General features: G+C 39.8%; 1 protein-coding gene across 5 annotated transcripts in view; it reads right to left on the reverse strand.

Moving 5' to 3' along the window:
* The window catches only part of LOC139750783 (spermine synthase-like), a 140,088-nt gene that overhangs the window by 80,439 nt on the left and 39,307 nt on the right, over nt 1-20,342 (reverse strand). For all 5 annotated transcript variants that reach the window (XM_071665520.1, XM_071665517.1, XM_071665519.1 and 2 more), the window contains 2 exons: nt 7,669-7,780; nt 4,994-5,116 (listed from right to left, as the gene is read on the reverse strand). In XM_071665520.1, coding sequence (XP_071521621.1) covers nt 4,994-5,116; nt 7,669-7,780 — 235 coding nt within the window. The remainder of the gene's footprint in view (nt 1-4,993; nt 5,117-7,668; nt 7,781-20,342) is intronic.

Consider the following 20,342-nt stretch of genomic DNA (forward strand, 5'->3'; position numbering starts at 1 on the left):
TGGAGAAAAACTGGAGGAAGTGAAGTGTTTTAGATATCTGGGAGTGGATCTGGCAGCGGATGGAACCATGGAAGCGGAAGTGGATCATAGGGTGGGGGAGGGGGCGAAAATTCTGGGAGCCTCACTATATAAAAGTACATATTGTAATAACCAGTATCCACATGACGCTATCTAGCATGTTTCAGCCAGCTTTCAGTGCTTGCTGCAAGTTTTCTCCTGAACTCTCCAGAATAAAACTGTTGATATGTGGAAGGATTAGGCAAAACTTACTTATAGCAACAAGATACCATACTGTATAAATGGATCATTCTGAAATAAGCTGAAGGTGCACGAGTCCAACACTGAAAAAATTCACTATCTTTTTTTTTCTATCTTTACTTGTTTAAGACTAATCATACTAGAAGATTACAGAAATACGGTACTTGTGAACATTATTTTGGTGTCAACATTTTTCTATTACATTATCTTGGGGATATGCTCTTATAGCTATAAGTCTTCATATCCAGCACCAGCAATGCCTGGGTCCATGAAATGCTGGATAATAGAGGATTTCCTGTAAGCTGATCTTTCTGTTTACTAAAAACTCTATCGTCTAGCTAGTTCAATTCAATTTCAATACTTTATTCCTTGATAGAGAAATGAGATCCTAGTGCTGTCATTAGGTACCCCTGTACAATACTACCTGAAGCATCAGGCAAGTGTCGAGTACACATAAGTATAACAATGGGACTTACTATAGCCAACAGAAGGAAGGACAATCCTTCAACACATTATCAATATTGTTTACATAATATCTGGCCAGAATGGGGAAGATCATCGTGTCTCCATCAAGGGGTTGTGGAGTGGTGGTCCAGCAGCACCACGGAAGCGATGTGTGTGGGGATTTCTTAGAAGGTAGTGGACAAGGGTGCAGCTGTCGGGTCTCTTGCGTAATGCACAAATGCATTGTTTGGTGGAGGAGGGGATGCCAACGTCGTATCCAATGATGACATGGGCAGAAATCATGTCCCTTTTCCATGACCCTTTCCCATACGCATATGAGAAGTCAAGAAATTTACAGGTGGGCAGGGAGTCCAGGGGGATGGCTGCTTCCCGAGCTTCACTCTGCTTACAATGAATTCGGGTCCTAAGTTGTAGAAGTGTTCAAGGAACAAAGTAGTCAGGTCTGGCCTTGTTACAGCTGGTCTTGGCAAGGCCATCTGCTGCCTAATTCCCCGAGATACCACTTCTTGATTAGTTGGGCACTTAAAAACAAGTCCAGTGTTTGCTGCCATGCATTCTTTTTCTTCTGATTGTACAATTCTTTTTTAGAACTAATTCCACACATTATCATCCTGTTGACTTCAGAACTTCTTCCTCTCTGTGGGTCTTCTTAAGTGAAAATGGCCTTAGCTTTATCCAACAACTCCAAAGCCTCTGACAAATCTAGTCAAAACTCACACTGGTTCTGCATCTTTACTTTCATTGTCTACCTGTTCAGCAGCTCATTGTTGTTCCATTTCAGTGAGGTCCTCACTTGATAATTCTTCACCAAGTGATTCAAGAAACTCCACACCATCAACCTCTACTACATTAAAACCAGCCTAAAAATATTTTAATGAACTTTGTTTATTGGCTGCTCAACTCCAAGGCAGTCATCAATGCAATCTGGATAGACTTTATGCCAGATACGACTCACTGTGGTTGATTTCACTTCTCGTTAGGTATCATGGAGACTGTTGATGGCTTTCATTATGTGGCAGGCATGCCAAAATTCCTTTACAGTAGACTTACTTTCACTCCGTGAACTAAATGAATTATTGGAAGGTGCACTGCAATTAACATGCTCTAAATGTTGCAATAGTCCCGATCCATAAGTTGAATCAACTTGGCTGTGTTTGGGGCATAAAAATTACTTGAACATTATCTTTCAAGTCATCCAGGTTAGGTGGGTGACCTGGAACAGTGTTCAGAATCAGCAGGGCTTTCTTTTCAAGGTCAGCATTCCTATAATATTCCTGAAAGCTGGGCAGAAATATTTAGTAAACCACTCTTGACACTGTTCTGATGACCCAGCCTTTTGTAACTGAGCACCAGATGGAATAATACTTAGACAAACGCTTCATAGATCTTGGTGTCTCACAGTGATACAAGAATAAAGGCTTGAGCTTCAAATTTCAGGAGGTGTTTCAAGGTAATACAACAGTAAGGGCTTGAGCTTCTGATTTCCTGAAGTGTTACCAACAAGGAGGGGCATTATGTGACATTTGCCAGGCTTGAACCCTGGCGTTCTTTTTTTTTTTTCTTCTCTACAAATGCGAGTTCTTTTTGTCACTGGTTCCAAAATAGGACTGTCTCATCTAAATTAAATATCTGGTAACCCAACCTTTCTTATTTGAGCACCAGATAATGGGGATATGATATTTAGAGGAACCCTTCACAGATCTTAGTCTCACAGTGATAAACATGTAAGGGTGTGAGCTTCAGATCTTAAGCATTACCTTAAGGAGGAATGTCATATGATCTGTGCATGGCTTGAACCTGGTGCTCTTTTTTTCTTTTATTTTGATACGTGAGTTCTTTCTGGCATTAGCCTTCAAACTAAAACTGTCTCATCTGCATTAAATATCTGCAGTGTTCTATATCCCCCTTATTCAATGATTTTTTCCAGAAATAGTGGGCAAGCAGCATCAGCTTCTACATTTGCAATCGCAGACTCACCTTTACTCTATATGTTGTGTAAGTTTGAGCACTTCTTAAGCCACTCACACCACCTTTGACTTGCCACAAAAGTTTCACTTTCAGCACTATCACCTCTTTCTGTTTCAACTCTTCAAATAAACTTAAATCTTTTGTCTGTATAATAAGAAATGAACATGGAGGGCTACATAGATATTGATTTACTCTCTAAATGTTTAATACTTTCCATATTTTCCATTTTGTTACTTTAGCTATGGGGTAACTTTGATGCAGCCAAAAGTGCTACAATTTGTGCATATGGTACATACAACAAGCTTTGCACTCATTGTATAAGGGATGAAATGAACTTTGAATGGTAATACTGTGAGATGCCAAAGCAAAATAAAAGATGGAGGGAAAAGCAGTCACCTGCTTTTCACTCTATCAAACCTCATCTTTTATGGTATAATCATGAGTTTATCATAATAAAATGACAAAACTTTTCATCTCAGTGGGGTAGATGAGATCTGGTTAAGTCTGATGCCTCAAAAACCCAGTTTCAGCTCATCTCTCAACAGAAAATTCTTCACAACTTTCTTTTCTCCTTTAATGAACATATTTGGTATTACTATAACATCTATCCTATCTTAAAAGCCTTACATTATGGAAATAGTTTAGTCTGCGTCTAAGAAATTGAAAGTCCTGTTCAGATGTCAAAATTTCTTTATATCTATAGTGGGTTGCAGTGAATGGGTCAAGTACTTATACAGGTTTCTGCACTTTGCAGACAGTGATAGTCCAAATACAGAAAAATAAATTGTGGTAAATAAGCCTTGTGTTTATATCACTTATGAACAAGTACAGTGAACAGTTCAAACCCTCCTACAGCTTGCCCTGTTCAAAGGCACACTAAAACTCACAAATTTGGTTTTAGTGCTTTGTACAGTGTGACCGTGAAATGTGCATACTGTGTGATACAATATGGTGACATATGCTTGCAAAACATATTTCCAAGATGACCCTCTTGGTTTATTAGGTACAGTGGTGAAGCTGATGATGGACAAATATTTGGGAAAGAGATATATCCTGTACCTATACAGTGGGAACACAAGCCCTGATCCATTTAAGCATTTGCTTGAAAATGATACTGGGTATTGTGATACTGTGATCCACAACAGACAGAATTTACCAAAGTTCTATACAGTTGTCTGTTATGAGTGTAATTTACAAAAAATCTGATAATATTTTGGGTTCGAAGAGGTATGATAAAAGTGATGTGATCATTCTGAAGACAATGCATACAGGACAGATGTTGGATAGTGGCAAAATAGACCCTAAAAGGCACACCATGACATGAAACCAGATGCACTGGTGGACTCTAAAAATACATTCGATGGGGAAGTCTGATATGTAAGATGCTTTTTGTAGAATTCATAAGAAAATCAGTTGAGTGTGAAATGAAACTTTCTCTGCTTGACTGATGTTACTCATCAAAAAGCTACAAAATATTAGTTTTGTGGTATTTTCTTAAACATTGAAGACTACAGACATATTCTGTGATAAAAAATACAAACTAGGGAATGGCCATCTCTGAGGAATTGTAGCTAAATAACTAATTCTAAAGCTTTTGAGGTGAAAGAGCAAATACACACAGAATTAAAGAAATTTTCTCTGGATCATCAATATCATAAAATAAAAATTACTCTAAATGCATCCTGACTTCTGGTGGTTTGACATGATTTTTCGACTTATTATGGTGCAATAGCGATACATATTCAGAAGAATCCATGCCTCAAATTCTGAACTTTGATTTTTTTCCCAGGCTAGCGATATGTGGTACGATATTCTCTTGTGATGCTGCACAGTGGCAGCAAGCCATGCGATCAAGAGTGTAAACAACCATCACTCTACTACAGTGTACTGTATTGCCAGCGTTTTTTGGATTTTGTGTTTTGTGCCATTGCATCCCATCATGTTTACAAAATGCCCATCTGTGTTTCCTGCCTCTGGTGAGAAAAGAGGAAGGCAATTACTCTTGAGATGAAATCAAAGATAATTGCCCAGCATGAAGTTATACCCAAAGCACCTAGAAAGTTCACAGCAAAGAAACGCTTTACCATACAATAAGCTTTGTGTTATATGCTTTTGCCCGATTGTAGGCTAATGTGAGTGTTCTGAGAATGTTTAAGGTATGCTAGGCAAAGCTATGATCTTCAATAGGTTAGATGAACAGTATCAAAAATATTAAAAGTATTTTCCACTTATAATATTTCTAACTTATGATGGGTTCATCAGAAAGTGACCCCATCACAAGTCAGGGAGGATCGGTACTTACTCTGAAGATCATCAAGGACAAGCATGTTACCATAGCTCTTCGTATGGTAAATCTGAACCTTCTGAAACTCTGTTTGCTCCTCAAACAGCAATTCATCCGTATCATATTCAAGTAGCCTGTCATCTGCAAGAAAAATTATCCTTAATCACAACAGTATTCATGCTACATTAAAATACTCATTGACTTTGTTATGGAAGGGGCCCATGCACTCATGTGCTTTATTCTTTAATGTGACAGGCATGCTGCCCTAGTTCAGAAAGAAATATCTTAGGCCTCAGTGCTACCTCTGATTTGGGTCTACACAAATATCCTTTCTAACCCTCCTTATACCCAGTATTTTCTACCTACCAAAATATTCTAATGAACTGTCCTTGTTTTCACTTTGCCAGCATTTTGATTTTTGCCCCGTTTCTGCTATACTACTTAGGCCTAAAATAATAAACTCAAACCTGAGTTCAAGATTGATTTTCCCTCATGAAACATGGCCACAACCAAGGAAATAGTTAATAGAGTATAGCAATGGAAGATTCAAGCTTAAGAAAAAACAAACTGAATAAGTGAAGGCAACATGTGGAAAGTTCAAAAAGATTTACATTTCATAACTTCATTTCCCTGGGGACAGGGGAGAAAGAATACTTCCCAGGTATTTGCTGTGTGTCGTAGAAGGCAACTAAAAGGGGTGGGAGTGGGGGATTGGAAATCCTCCCCTCCAGTTTTTACCTTTCCAAAAGAAGGAACAGAGAAGGGGGGTTGAGGATTTTCCCTCAAAGGCTCAGTTTTCCGTTCTTGATGCTACCTCCCTAAAGCAGGAAATGGCAAATATGTATGGAAAAAAAAATCATTTCATTTCCTATGGAATTTACAAAATATGATTTCTGATGGTAAAATTCACATTGTTCAACACCCTAGCATGAAAATACAATTCTAAGATCTAAAGTACATTGCTTAAAAAAAACAAAAAAAAACAGACTTTACTTATTGCTATACTGTTTCTTGGATGCTACCAATTTCAAAAGCATCCCTGCAAAAAGGCATAGTTACATTCCTAGAAAACCTTATGCTATCTGGTCATTAAATGAGAACACAAGCCTCATTATATCAGCAAAGGTTATGTTTCCAAGTACTACTTTTCTGTATCTAACTTTTAAGTATGGAATATACATATAAAACTTTGCCTTAGAACTAGTTACCACAAAATAACATCTATTAATTCAAATGATACCTATTGAACACCTATCAGAAAATGTCATGATGATAGCTTGAGGTCACAGAGGAGTGCTACTGGCAGGGTGAGGGAAAGGCACAGTGGTAGTCTACATCACCTCCTGAATTGAGAATCCATTCAAAATTTCCAACTTGGCTCACATGTATATTTCTTTGATTTATTTATGGTGCATTCCATGGTATTCTTGTAGATTTAATAACTCTCTATATTCTTTGATTTGTTGCCAGCATGGATTATATCTCTATATACTTTCTTGGTTATATAGTTCCGGTTCTTTTGCCTTTCTGAGTAGATCATACACTCCATTCCTTTGATCTTGTACATGAAGTGCTTTAGAGTTCTTTCTAATATGTTTACTTCAATGTGTTTTGTTCATGACCAAAGAACACAGAAGTATTTACTTGTTTCTTATGTATAATATCTTTTGTCAATAGTTTTCTATCTTCTGTAGTGAAAGTTCTTAATGTCTTATTTATGATGATATCCAAAACTTTTACATTTGTTTCAATTTATGTGTTTAATTTTTGTTAAGCTTTCATATAGAGTCACCAATGTATTCTTACTTGCTCCATAACTTATTTGCTCTACTATATCTTTGTTAAGTTCCATTAGGTTCACTTCTGCTAATCTGAATACACATGCTCCTCGACTTATGATGGGGTCATGTCCCTATAAACCCACTGTAAGATGAATATTGCAAGTCGAAAATGCGTATACTATGTACATTTAATACTGAACATCAAACTTATCGAACCTCATAGTTTAGCCTAGCCTACCTTAAATGTTCTCAGAACACTTTCATTAGCCTACAGTTGGACAAAATCTTCTAATACAAAGCCAATCAACGGTTCCGTTTGCTACTATTACGAACTTTCTGTTAGTTAAAACTCTTTAATCCATCTTCTTATATTACCCTTGATATTTTGTTTGGCTGGCTTACTTGGTCAAATGCATATGTAAAATCAAGCAAAACTGTATCCATTCTCTTTCCTTGTATTAAACTTTAATAAATGTCATTATAATCAGTTAATAATTGAGTTTACATACTTCTTCCTGGTACATATCAATGATGACCATTGTTTATGTAGCTGTTCTTGATCAGGTATTCTTATATGTGTCCTTTTATAACTCTTTCAAAGACTTCTATATCAAGTGAAGTCAAGCCAACTGGCCCATACTGTTAGGTATCAGCTTACATCCTCCCTTGTGTACAGGTGTTATGTACACCATTTTCTGACTGTCAGAAAATTTACTTTCATTAATAACTTCAATGATTTTGCTATTACTATTTACTTGTGTGTGTGTGTGTGTGTGTGTGTGTGTGTGTTTCTGTGAGGTAGTGGGCAGTGGGAGTAACAATGAACAAGGGTGGTGACTATGGAAACAGCAGAAGCAGAATGAAGAGGGGTAGCCACCTCAAAACTATCCTTAATTGGAATTCAAAACTCACCAGAGGTTGTGAAATATGGATTGACGGGAGGGGCCCTCTTCAATGCAGGTAATACTTTGGCCACAGTGCAATCAAACTTTTGACACAGCTGGCGTTCAATGCGCCTACCATCCTGCAGTGGAAAACAAATACTATAAAAGACAACCTTCTTTGTCATAACTTATTGTCATTCAGTGTCCTCAGTCAATATCAACATTAAATTAACTACAGTACAAAAACTAATATAACTGTCCATCAGCAACACCACAGTGAACAAGAAAGATCTTGAAGGACAAATCAAATTTGAAGTCATTCTTGAGAAAAATAATAAAGTGGTTAAAGATGTACGAAGAAATACAACTAAAAAACATACATAGATGCATGCATATGTGCAAAAGAAGGCACAATAGGCATAAAAATAACAAACAACACATCTATCTATATCTTTGATTTCCATTCCCTCTGGGAGCTCCTATCAAGGAAATGGCCACAACAAAAATCTTGACTTATCCCTGTCCTTAAGTGCCTTCACATACAACATTCCATGCATTCTTCCACCATCTAATTCCACTCTATTTCTCCATGTCAGAGGTGGTCTCCTCACACCAGCCCCTTAAACTGTACTATAGATATATTACTCTATTTCATTTTCTATCATAAATAATTGCTGTTTCCTGCATCATCAAGATAGCCCCAGGAAACAGACAAAGAATGGCCCATCAACTCATACACCAACACACACATATATATTATACTTTGTCGCTGTCTCACATGTTAGCGAGGTAGCGCAAGGAAACACGAAAGAATGACCGAACCCACCAACATACACGTTTATACATAATGCCCACACACGCACATATACATACCTATACATTTCAACGTACACATACATATACATAAACAGAGATAAACATATATACACATGGGACATATTCATATTTGCTGCCTTCATCCATTCCTGTCGCCACCTTGCCACATATGAAATGGCACCCGCCCTCCCCCCAAGCACGCATGAAGTAGTGCTAGGAAAAGACAACAAAGGCCACATTCATTCAAACTCAGTCTCTAGCTGTCATGTGTAATGCACTGAAACCACAGCTCCCTTTCCACATCCAGCCCCACAAAACTTTCCATGGTTTACCCTAGATGCTTCGCATGCCCTGGTTCAATCCACTGACAGAACATCGACCCTGGTATACCACATCGTTCCAATTCACTCTATTCCTTGCACACGTTTCACCCTCCTGTATGTTCAGGCCCCGATCGCCCAAAATCTTTTTCATTCCATCCTTCCACCTCCAATTTGGTTTCCCACTTCTTCTCGTTCCCTCTACCTCTGACACATATATCCTCTTTGTCAATCTTTCCTCACTCATTCTTTCCATGTGACCAAACCATTTCAACACACCCTCTTCTGCTCTCTCAACCACACTCCTTTTATTACCACACATCTCTCTTACCCTTTCATTAATTACTTAATTACATCTCTTTTACCCTTTCATTAATTACTCGATCAAACCACCTCACACCACACATTGTCCTCAAACATCTCATTTCCAACACATCCACCCTCCTCAAATGGGGAGGTGATAACAAGTAGTGGTGATGTGAGAAGGAGATGAAGTGAGTATTTTGAAAGTTTGTTGAATGTGTTTGATGATAGAGTGGCAGATATAGGGTGTTTTGGTCGAGGTGGTGTGCAAAGTGAGAGGGTTAGGGAAAATATTTGGTAAACAGAGAAGAGGTAGTAAAAGCTTTGCGGAAGATGAAAGCCGGCAAGGCAGCAGGTTTGGATGGTATTGCAGTGGAATTTATCAAAAAAGGGGGTGACTGTATTATTGACTGGTTGGTAAGGTTATTTAATGCCTGTATGACTCATGGTGAGGTGCCTGAGGATTGGCGGAATGCGTGCATAGTGCCATTGTACAAAGGCAAAGGGGATAAGAGTGAGTGCTCAAATTACAGAGGTATAAGTTTGTTGAGTATTCCTGGTAAATTATATGGGAGGGTATTGATTGAGAGGGTGAAGGCATGTACAGAGCATCAGATTGGGGAAGAGCAGTGTGGTTTCAGAAGTGGTAGAGGATGTGTGGATCAGGTGTTTGCTTTGAAGAATGTATGTGAGAAATACTTAGAAAAGCAAATGGATTTGTATGTAGCATTTATGGATCTGGAGAAGGCATATGATAGAGTTGATAGAGACGCTCTGTGGAAGGTATTAAGAATATATGGTGTGGGAGGCAAGTTGTTAGAAGCAGTGAAAAGTTTTTATCGAGGATGTAAGGCATGTGTACGTGTAGGGAAAGAGGAAAGTGATTGGTTCTCAGTGAATGTAGGTTTGCGGCAGGGGTGTGTAATGTCTCCATGGTTGTTTAATTTGTTTATGGATGGGGTTGTTAGGGAGGTGAATGCAAGAGTTTTGGAAAGAGGGGCAAGTATGAAGTCTGTTGGGGATGAGAGAGCTTGGGAAGTGAGTCAGTTGTTGTTCGCTGATGATACAGCGCTGGTGGCTGATTCATGTGAGAAACTGCAGAAGCTGGTGACTGAGTTTGGTAAAGTGTGTGAAAGAAGAAAGTTAAGAGTAAATGTGAATAAGAGCAAGGTTATTAGGTACAGTAGGGTTGAGGGTCAAGTCAATTGGGAGGTAAGTTTGGATGGAGAAAAACTGGAGGAAGTAAAGTGTTTTAGATATCTGGGAGTGGATCTGGCAGCGGATGGAACCATGGAAGCGGAAGTGGATCATAGGGTGGGGGAGGGGGGCGAAAATTCTGGGAGCCTTGAAGAATGTGTGGAAGTCGAGAACATTATCTCAGAAAGCAAAAATGGGTATGTTTGAAAGAATAGTGGTTCCAATAATGATGTATGGTTGCGAGGCGTGGGCTATGGATAGAGTTGTGCGCAGGAGGATGGATGTGCTGGAAATGAGATGTTTGAGGATAATGTGTGGTGTGAGGTGGTTTGATCGAGTAAGTAACGTAAGGGTAAGAGAGATGTGTGGAAATAAAAAGAGCGTGGTTGAGAGAGCAGAAGAGGGTGTTTTGAAGTGGTTTGGGCAAATGGAGAGGATGAGTGAGGAAAGATTGACCAAGAGGATATATGTGTCGGAGGTGGAGGGAACAAGGAGAAGAGGGAGACCAAATTGGAGGTGGAAAGATGGAGTGAAAAAGATTTTGTGTGATCGGGGCCTGAACATGCAGGAGGGTGAAAGGAGGGCAAGGAATAGAGTGAATTGGATCGATGTGGTATACCGGGGTTGACGTGCTGTCAGTGGATTGAATCAGGGCACTTGAAGCATCTGGGGTAAACCATGGAAAGCTGTGTAGGTATGTATATTTGCGTGTGTGGACGTATGTATATACATGTGTATGGGGGTGGGTTGGTCCATTTCTTTCGTCTGTTTCCTTGTGCTACCTCGCAAACGCGGGAGACAGCGACAAAGCAGAAAAAAAAAAAAATATATGGCCCAACCCACCCCCATACACATGTATATACATATGTCCACACACGCAAATATACATACCTAAACATTTCAACGTATACATACACAGATATACATATATACACATGTACACATCCACACTTGCTGCCTTCATCCATTCCCAATGCCACCCCACCACAAATGAAATGGCACCCCCTCCCCCCGCGTGCACACAAGGTAATGCTAGGAAAAGACAACAAAGGCTACATTCGTTCACACTCACTCTCTAGCTGTCATGTGTAATGCACCAAAACCACAGCTCTCTTTCCACATCCAGGCCCCACAAAACTTTCCATGGTTTACTCAAACACTTCACATGCCCTGGTTCAATCCATTGACAGCACAGCGACCCTGATATACAACATCGTTCCAATTCACTCTATTCCTTGTATGCCTATCACCCTCCTGTATGTTCAGGCCCTGACTGCTCAAAATCTTTTTCACTTCATCCCTCCACCTCCAATTTGGTCTCCCACTTTTCGTTCCCTTCACCTCTGACACACACATATATTATTATCATCATTATTACTTAATCGCCGTCTCCTGTGTTACGAGGAAGCGCAAGGAAACATACGAGGAATGGCCCAACCCACCCACATACACATATTTGTACATACATGCCCACACATGCACATATACATACATACACATTTCAACATATCCATACATATACATACACAGACATATACATACATACACATGTACATAGTCATACTTGCTGTCTTCATCCATTCCCGCCGCCACTCCAGCACACATGAAACAGCATCCCCCCACTCCCTCCAGCAAGGTAGTGCCAGGAAAAGAAAAAAAAAAAGGCCACATTCGTTCACACTCAGTCTCTAGCTGTCATGTGTAATGCACCGAAACCACAGCTCCCTTTCCACAGCCAGGCCCTACAGACCTTTCCATGGTTTACCCCAGATGCTTCACATGTCCTGGTTCACTCCATTGATAGCATGTCAACCCTGGTATACCACATCGTTCCAATTCACTCTATTCCTTGCATGCCTTTCACCCTCCTGTATGTTCAGGCCTGATCGCTCAAAATCTTTTTCACTCCATCCTTCCACCTCCAATTTGGTCTCCCACTTCTCCTCGTTCCCTCCACCTCTGACACATATATCTTCTTTGTCAATCTTTCCTCACTCATTCTCTCCATGTGACCAAACAATTTCAGTACACCCTTTTCTGCTCTCTCAACCACACTCTTTTTATTACCAAACATCTCTCTTACCCTTTCATTACTTACTCGATCAAACCATGTCACACCACATATTCTCCTCAAACATTTCATTTCCAACATATCCACCCTCCTCCATACAACCATATCTATAGCCCACGCCTCGCAACTATATAACATTGCTGGAACCACTATTCCATCAAACATACCCATTTTTGCTTTGAAATAACATTCTCCCCTTCCACACAACCTTTGCTCCCTCCCCCATCCTGTGACTCACTTCTGCTTCATGGTTCCATCCGCTGCTAAGTCCACTCCCAGGTATCTAAAACACTTCACTTCCTCCAATTTTCTTCCATTCAAACTTACATCCCAATTAACTTGTCCCTCAACCCTACTAATCCTAATAACCTTGATCTTATTCACATTTACTGTCACCCTTCTTTCACACACTTTTCCAAACTCAGTCACCAACTTCTAGTTTCTTACCCGAATCAGCCACAAGAGCTGTATCATCGGAAAACAACAACTGACTCACTTCCCATGCCCTCTCATCCAAGACAGACTGCATACTTGCCCCTCTCTCCAAAATTGTAGCATCTGCCTCCCAAACCAGCCCATCCATAAATAAATCAAGCAACCATGGGGACATCACACACCCCTGCCACAAACCAACTTTCACTGGGAACCAGTCACTCTCCTCTCTTCCTATTTGTACACATGTTCTACACCCTTGATAAAAACTCACTGCTTCTAGCAGCTTACCTCCCACACCATATATTCTTATGACCTGTCACAAAGCATCTCTAAAACCCAATCATATGCCTTCTCCAGATCCATAAATGCTACATACAAATCAATCTGTTCTAATTATTTCTCAAACAAATGTCAAAGCAAACACCTGATCCACATGTCCTCTACCACTTCTGAAACCACACTGCTCCCCAATCTGATGCTCAGTACAGGCCATCACCCACTCAATCAATACTATCCCATATAATTTTCCAGGATTACTCAACAATTTCATGCCTCTGTAGTTTATCCCCTTTGCCTTTGTACAATGGCACTATACATGCATTCTGCCAATCCTCATGCACTTCACCATAATCCACACATACATGGAATATCCTTACCAACCAATCAACAACACTGTCGCCCCTTTTCTTAATGAATTCAACAGCAATACCATCCAAATCCACTGCCTTGCCAGATTTCATCTTCCACCAGGCTCTCACCACCTCTTCTCTCTTAACCAAATCATTCTCCCTGACCCTTTCACTTCGCACACCACCCCGACCAAAACACCCTACATCTGCCACTCTATCATTAAACACATTCAACAAACCTTCAAAATACTCACCCCATCTCCTTCTCACTTCACTAATACCTGTCATCACTTCCCCCTTCACTGATGTTCCCATTTGCCCTCTTGCCTTATACACATTGTTTACCTCCATCCAAAACATCCTTTTATTTTCCCTAAAGTTTAATGATACTCACTCATCCTTACTCTCATTTGCCCTCTTTTAACCCTTACACCTTTTTCATGACCTCCAGCTACTTTCTCTTATACTTCCCATATATTCTTTGAGTTGAAGAAGGCAGCTAAAAGGAGCAGGACCTTTTGCACGGTATTCGGGAACACTAACTACTAAGCTATGATTTCTCCTAATGGGGAAGTGACCATTCTATTACAAGTAGTTGAACACCTTTTGTCTCAAATCCATGAGAAACAGGGTCTATACTGGTCAAGTCCCATCAGGCTCACACTACCAGGTGTTGGCAGTTTACAGAACCTTACTACACAAATGCAGAGGTATATTATATGAACATGAATACAGATTGGGGAAGAGCAGTGTGGTTTCAGAAGTGGTAGAGGATGTGTGGATCAGGTGTTTGCTTTGAAGAATGTATGTGAGAAATACTTAGAAAAGCAAATGGATTTGTATGTAGCATTTATGGATCTGGAGAAGGCATATGATAGAGTTGATAGAGATGCTCTGTGGAAGGTATTAAGAATATATGGTGTGGGAGGAAAGTTGTTAGAAGCAGTGAAAAGTTTTTATCGAGGATGTAAGGCATGTGTACGTGTAGGAAGAGAGGAAAGTGATTGGTTCTCAGTGAATGTAGGTTTGCGGCAGGGGTGTGTGATGTCTCCATGGTTGTTTAATTTGTTTATGGATGGGGTTGTTAGGGAGGTAAATGCAAGAGTTTTGGAAAGAGCGGCAAGTATGAAGTCTGTTGGGGATGAGAGAGCTTGGGAAGTGAGTCAGTTGTTGTTCGCTGATGATACAGCGCTGGTGGCTGATTCATGTGAGAAACTGCAGAAGCTGGTGACTGAGTTTGGTAAAGTGTGTGGAAGAAGAAAGTTAAGAGTAAATGTGAATAAGAGCAAGGTTATTAGGTACAGTAGGGTTGAGGGTCAAGTCAATTGGGAGGTGAGTTTGAATGGAGAAAAACTGGAGGAAGTGAAGTGTTGTAGATATCTGGGAGTGGATCTGGCAGCGGATGGAACCATGGAAGCGGAAGTGGATCATAGGGTGGGGGAGGGGGCGAAAATTCTGGGGGCCTTGAAGAATGTGTGGAAGTCGAGAACATTATCTCGGAAAGCAAAAATGGGTATGTTTGAAGGAATAGTGGTTCCAACAATGTTGTATGGTTGCGAGGCGTGGGCTATGGATAAAGTTGTGCGCAGGAGGATGGATGTGCTGGAAATGAGATGTTTGAGGACAATGTGTGGTGTGAAGTGGTTTGATCGAGTGAGTAACGTAAGGGTAAGAGAGATGTGTGGAAATAAAAAGAGCGTGGTTGAGAGAGCAGAAGAGGGTGTTTTGGAGTGGTTTGGGCACATGGAGAGAATGAGTGAGGAAAGATTGACCAAGAGGATATATGTGTCGGAGGTGGAGGGAACGAGGAGAAGAGGGAGACCAAATTGGAGGTGGAAAGATGGAGTGAAAAAGATTTTGTGTGATCGGGGCCTGAACATGCAGGAGGGTGAAAGGAGGGCAAGAAATAGAGTGAATTGGAGCGATGTGATATACCGGGGTTGACGTGCTGTCAGTGGATTGAATCAAGGCATGTGAAGCGTCTGGGGTAAACCATGGAAAGCTGTGCAGGTATGTATATTTGCGTGTGTGGACGTATGTATATACATGTGTATGGGGGGGGTTGGGCCATTTCTTTCGTCTGTTTCCTTGCGCTACCTCGCAAACGCGGGAGACAGCGACAAAGTATAATAAATATAAATAATAGAATATAGTGCATATGAACACACTTTTATACAACACATAATACCCTCCAATAGCCAGGATTCTAACCCAGGACCTTTTGCTAAGTATTTAGGAATGCTATCAGCTAGGATATGATAGCCCCTGATACAAAAATGACTATTCAATTACAACTAATTGTATAATCTTCATCTCACATCCATGAGCAACAGGATCTACACTGGGCAAATTCCATCAGGCTCACATTACCAACAGTGAGCATTTTACAGAACCTTACTGCACAAATATAGAGGTATATGAACATGAATATAGTGCATATGGATGTACACTTTCATGGAACACATAATACCCTCCAACAGCCAGGATTTGAACCCACGGCCTTTAGCGTGGTATTTGAAAATGCTAACAGCTAGGCTATGATCGCACCCTAATAGGGGAATGACCATTTGATTACATGCTTGCAATTTTTCACATAAAAGAGGTAACACCAGGAACAGATGAAGAAATGGCTTCATTCACTCACATCCACTCTCTAGGTGTCATGTACCAATTAATGCATCATAAACAGAGCTCCCGATACACAATTAGGACCCGAGATCCTTCTATGGTTTCTCCCAACTGCTTCATATGACCTAGTTCAGTTCACTGATAGCACGTAGAAAGTCTTCTGTAAAACCAAATATTCCAATTCACTCTATCCCTTGCAGCCTTCTCACCTTCCTGCATGTACAGGCCCCAAAACTTCAAAGCATCATTTATTCCATCCTTACACCTCCTCCTTTGTTTCCCTCCAGTTTTGACACATTTTCCTTCTTGGCCATCCTTTTCTCACTCATCCTCTCCAATTGTCCAAACCACTTAGTACATCCTCTTCAGCTCTCTCATACATATTTACCTTACTAGTTTACTCTAACCCTCTCATTTCTTATCAAATGAACCCTCTTTACACCACGTACTGTCCTTATACATTTCATATCCAAGACATTCCCTGTATCCTTTACATTTTACTCTATGACCCATGCCTGGCATCCATACAGCAGCAATGGGACGACTATAACATCAAAAGTATTCGTCTTTGCTCTTACAGACGGTAACCTTTCTTTCCACACATTCCTTTGTGCATCTTAGGCCTTTGACCCCTATCCATACATTTTTTCCCTCTTTCAAGGCCTCACACTGCCTTCAGTACCTTCCTCACTGTATAATATATCTTGCTACAATGACAACTATCCCTACTCAAAAAATATAATCAAGCTTGTGAGCTACTTACTGTTCTTACTTTCATGAAATATTGTATTTTTTTGTATTATAAAATGATAAACTTCTGTTTTCATAGTTTTAATAATAACAATCATCACTATGCATGCAAGCACAGTACAAAATACACTGTAATTACACATTTCCTAATTAGCAAATACAGTGAAAATTTTAGTTACATTATCATCCTTTCCTGGAAACCAAAGCACAGCAGGTATGAAGAATTATAAAGCTGTAACTTCCCATTTACACTAGCAAAAGGTAAAAAAAAAAAATTCCATTGTAAGTTGACTTCAACAGCAATGCTCATAAAAATATTAATATTGGGTTAATAATGATATATTAAAAGCTATTCAGGAATCAGAAATCTCTCATCACAATACTCTCAACAAATAATGTACTTACGACTACATAAGGACATGCTCATTCTATTATAGGAATGAGTGTTTATCTCTAGTGAAAATTTAATGCCATGTAATATGAAGAAAAGAGTAAGAATTTGTGCAACCTACATTCAAAGAAACCAGACTCTCATGCTACAACTGAAACCAGAGGTTCAGTACTTGTGATTACTACTTCAGATTTCGTGCCAAGATGCCTTGGTTTTTCATTTACTTTTTGGATGGCAGGAAAAAATTAGTTACAAATACATATCTTAGGATTACAATGGGAATTCTAAGAAAGCATTCCAAATCACAAAAAATAATTAGCAAGACAACAAATAATTTGAGAGGTTTCTAGACATATACTGAGAATTAATGAAGACCAACAACAGTGAAGGCATCAAGAGATTATATCAACAAATACTAAGCAATGTTAAGAATAATATGATGCAATAGGACATCTGATCATTTCTATGGTGATTATCCAAAAAAAAATAATTCAGATAGCATATTAATGCATAAATTCGTTCCTATTACTAACCTACATAAACAATGTATTCCAATTTTTCCAATTATTCTCATTTGGCATACTTAATTAGCTATCACATTATGGTCACATTTACCAAAAGGTTTTGCAAAGTCTGTGTGTAACCCATCAGCATACTGTTGGTTCTCCACTGACTTTACAGTTCACCATTCATCTTAGGCGATGAAAATAGTCAGAGATACAACAGTGTGATGTGATCTGTTCATCAAAATACTCTACAACCATCTTCCAGTTTTTCTAGTTACTTTCGCAGTGCAAACTTTGAGTGCTATGACACCATGGTCAAACTTGTCAAAGGGATTAGCATAATCTGTGTATACCACTTAAGCATTTCGTTTGTTCTCCAGTGCCTCGACAGTTCACCATTCATATTAACCTTCCACTTTCACCTTACTCTTTTGAGGTGAGTAGCTTGCACTTCCTCGACAGTTCACCATTCATATTAACCTTCCACTTTCACCTTACTCTTTTGAGGTGAGTAGCTTGAACTTCCTTGGAGAACCAATCTTTTAACCAAAGGGGTTCTGGAAATATCCTGACATGCAATTATGAGATGTGATCTGTTCATCAGAAAGTTGCATATATATTTTTGGATTTTTCATTGTTCCCATCTTACATATTTTCTGAGCAGTGATACTACGGTCACATTTATCACAGACTTTTACAAGATATATAGATATATGGAGAGAGGGACAAGTATACAGTCTGTTGTGGATGAGAGGGCTTGAGAAATTAGTCAGTTGTTGTTTGCTAATGATACAGCGCTGGTGGCTGATTCAGGTGAGAAACTGCAGAAGCTGGTGACTGAGCTTGGTAAAGTGTGTGAAAGAAGAAAGTAGAGAGTAAATGTAAATAAGAGCAAAGTATTAGGTTCAGTAGGGTTGAGGAACAAGTTAACTGGGAGGTAAGTTTGAATGGAGAAAAACTGGAGGAAGTGAAGTGTCTTAGATATCACTCTCCTCTCTTCCTACTCATAAACATGTCTTACATCCTTGGTAAAAACTTTTCACTGCTTCTAGCTCCTTACCTTCCACATCATATACTCTTACTCTATCAACCCTATCATATGCGTTTGTACAATGGCACTGAGCGTGCATTCCGCCAATCCTCAGGCGCCTCACCATGATCCACACATACACTGAATATCCTTACTAACCAAGCAACAACACAGTTGCCCCCTTTCTTGATAAATTCTACTGCAATACCATCCAAACCCGCCACCTTGCCAGATTTCGTCTTCCACAAAGCTTTCACTATATCTTCTCTCTTAACCAAACTCTTCTCCTTAACCCTCACTTCACACACCACCCCAACCAAAACACCCTACATCTGCCACTCTTATCATCAAACTCATTCAACAAACTTTCAAAATACTCACTCCTCATTTCATTACTACCTGTTATTACTTCTCCCTTTGCCCCCTTCACCGATGTTCCCATTTGTTCGCTTGTCTTACGAACATTATTCACCTCTTCCAAAACATCTTTATATTCTCACTAAAGTTTAATGATACTCTCTCACCCCAGCTCTCATTTGCCATCTTTTTCAACTCTTGCACCTTCCTTTTAACCTCCTGCCACTTTCTTTTATACATTTATCATTCATTTGCACTCCTTTCTTGTAAGTACTGCCTTTGTATTTCAATCTCTAAAATGAAAAACAGGAGTTAAGCGAGGAGTGCTCATCCTCCTGGAAGGCTCAGATTGGGGTGGGTTGTCTGAATGTGTGTGGATGTAACCAAGATGAGAAGAAAGGAGAGATAGGTAGTATGATTGAGGAAAGAAACCTGGATGTTCTGGCTCTGAATGAAACGAAGCTCAAGGGTGATGGGGGAAGAGTGGTTTGGAAAAGTCTTAGGAATAAAGTCAGGGGTTGGTGAGAGGACAAGAGATAAGGAAGGAGTAGCACTGCTCCTGAAGCAGTTGTGGGAGTGTGCGATAGAGTGTAAGAAAATAAATTCTAGGTTGATGTGGGTAAACTGAGGGTGGATGGAGAGATGGGTGATTATTAGTACTTATGCACCTGGTCATGAGAACAAAGATCATGAGAGGCAAGTGTTTTGGGAGCAGCTGAATGAGTATGTCAGCAGCTTTGATGCATGAGACCGGGTATTAGTGATGGGCAATTTAAATGCAAAGGTGAGTAATGTGGCAGTTGAGGGTATAATAGGTGTACATGGGGTATTCTGTGTTGTGAATGGAAATGGTGAAGACCTTGAGGATTTGTGTGCTGAAAAAAGACTGGTGATTGGGAATACTTGGTTTTAAAAGAGAGATATACATAAGTATACATATGTGAGTTAAATGATAGGTGTGTAAAAGAGAGACTTTTGGATGTTAATGTGCTGAGAAGGTCAGCTGAAGGGATGTCTGATAGCTATCTTGTAGAGGTTTTCAAAAAAGAAGAGAGAACGTTGGGGAGAAGAGAGTGGTGAGAGGAAGTGAGCTTGGAATGGACACTTGTGTGAGGAAATACCAGGAAAGATTAAGTGCTGAATGGCAAAAAGTGAGACCAAATGAGAAGAGGGGAGTAGGTGAGGAATGGGATGTATTTCCGGAAGCACTGATGGCAGGTGCAAAAGATGCATGTGGCAATAGAAAAGTGGGAGGTGGGCAGATAAGAA

The sequence above is a fragment of the Panulirus ornatus genome, chromosome 10, assembly GCF_036320965.1.
Source record: "Panulirus ornatus isolate Po-2019 chromosome 10, ASM3632096v1, whole genome shotgun sequence".
NCBI classification, from domain to species: domain Eukaryota; kingdom Metazoa; phylum Arthropoda; class Malacostraca; order Decapoda; family Palinuridae; genus Panulirus; species Panulirus ornatus.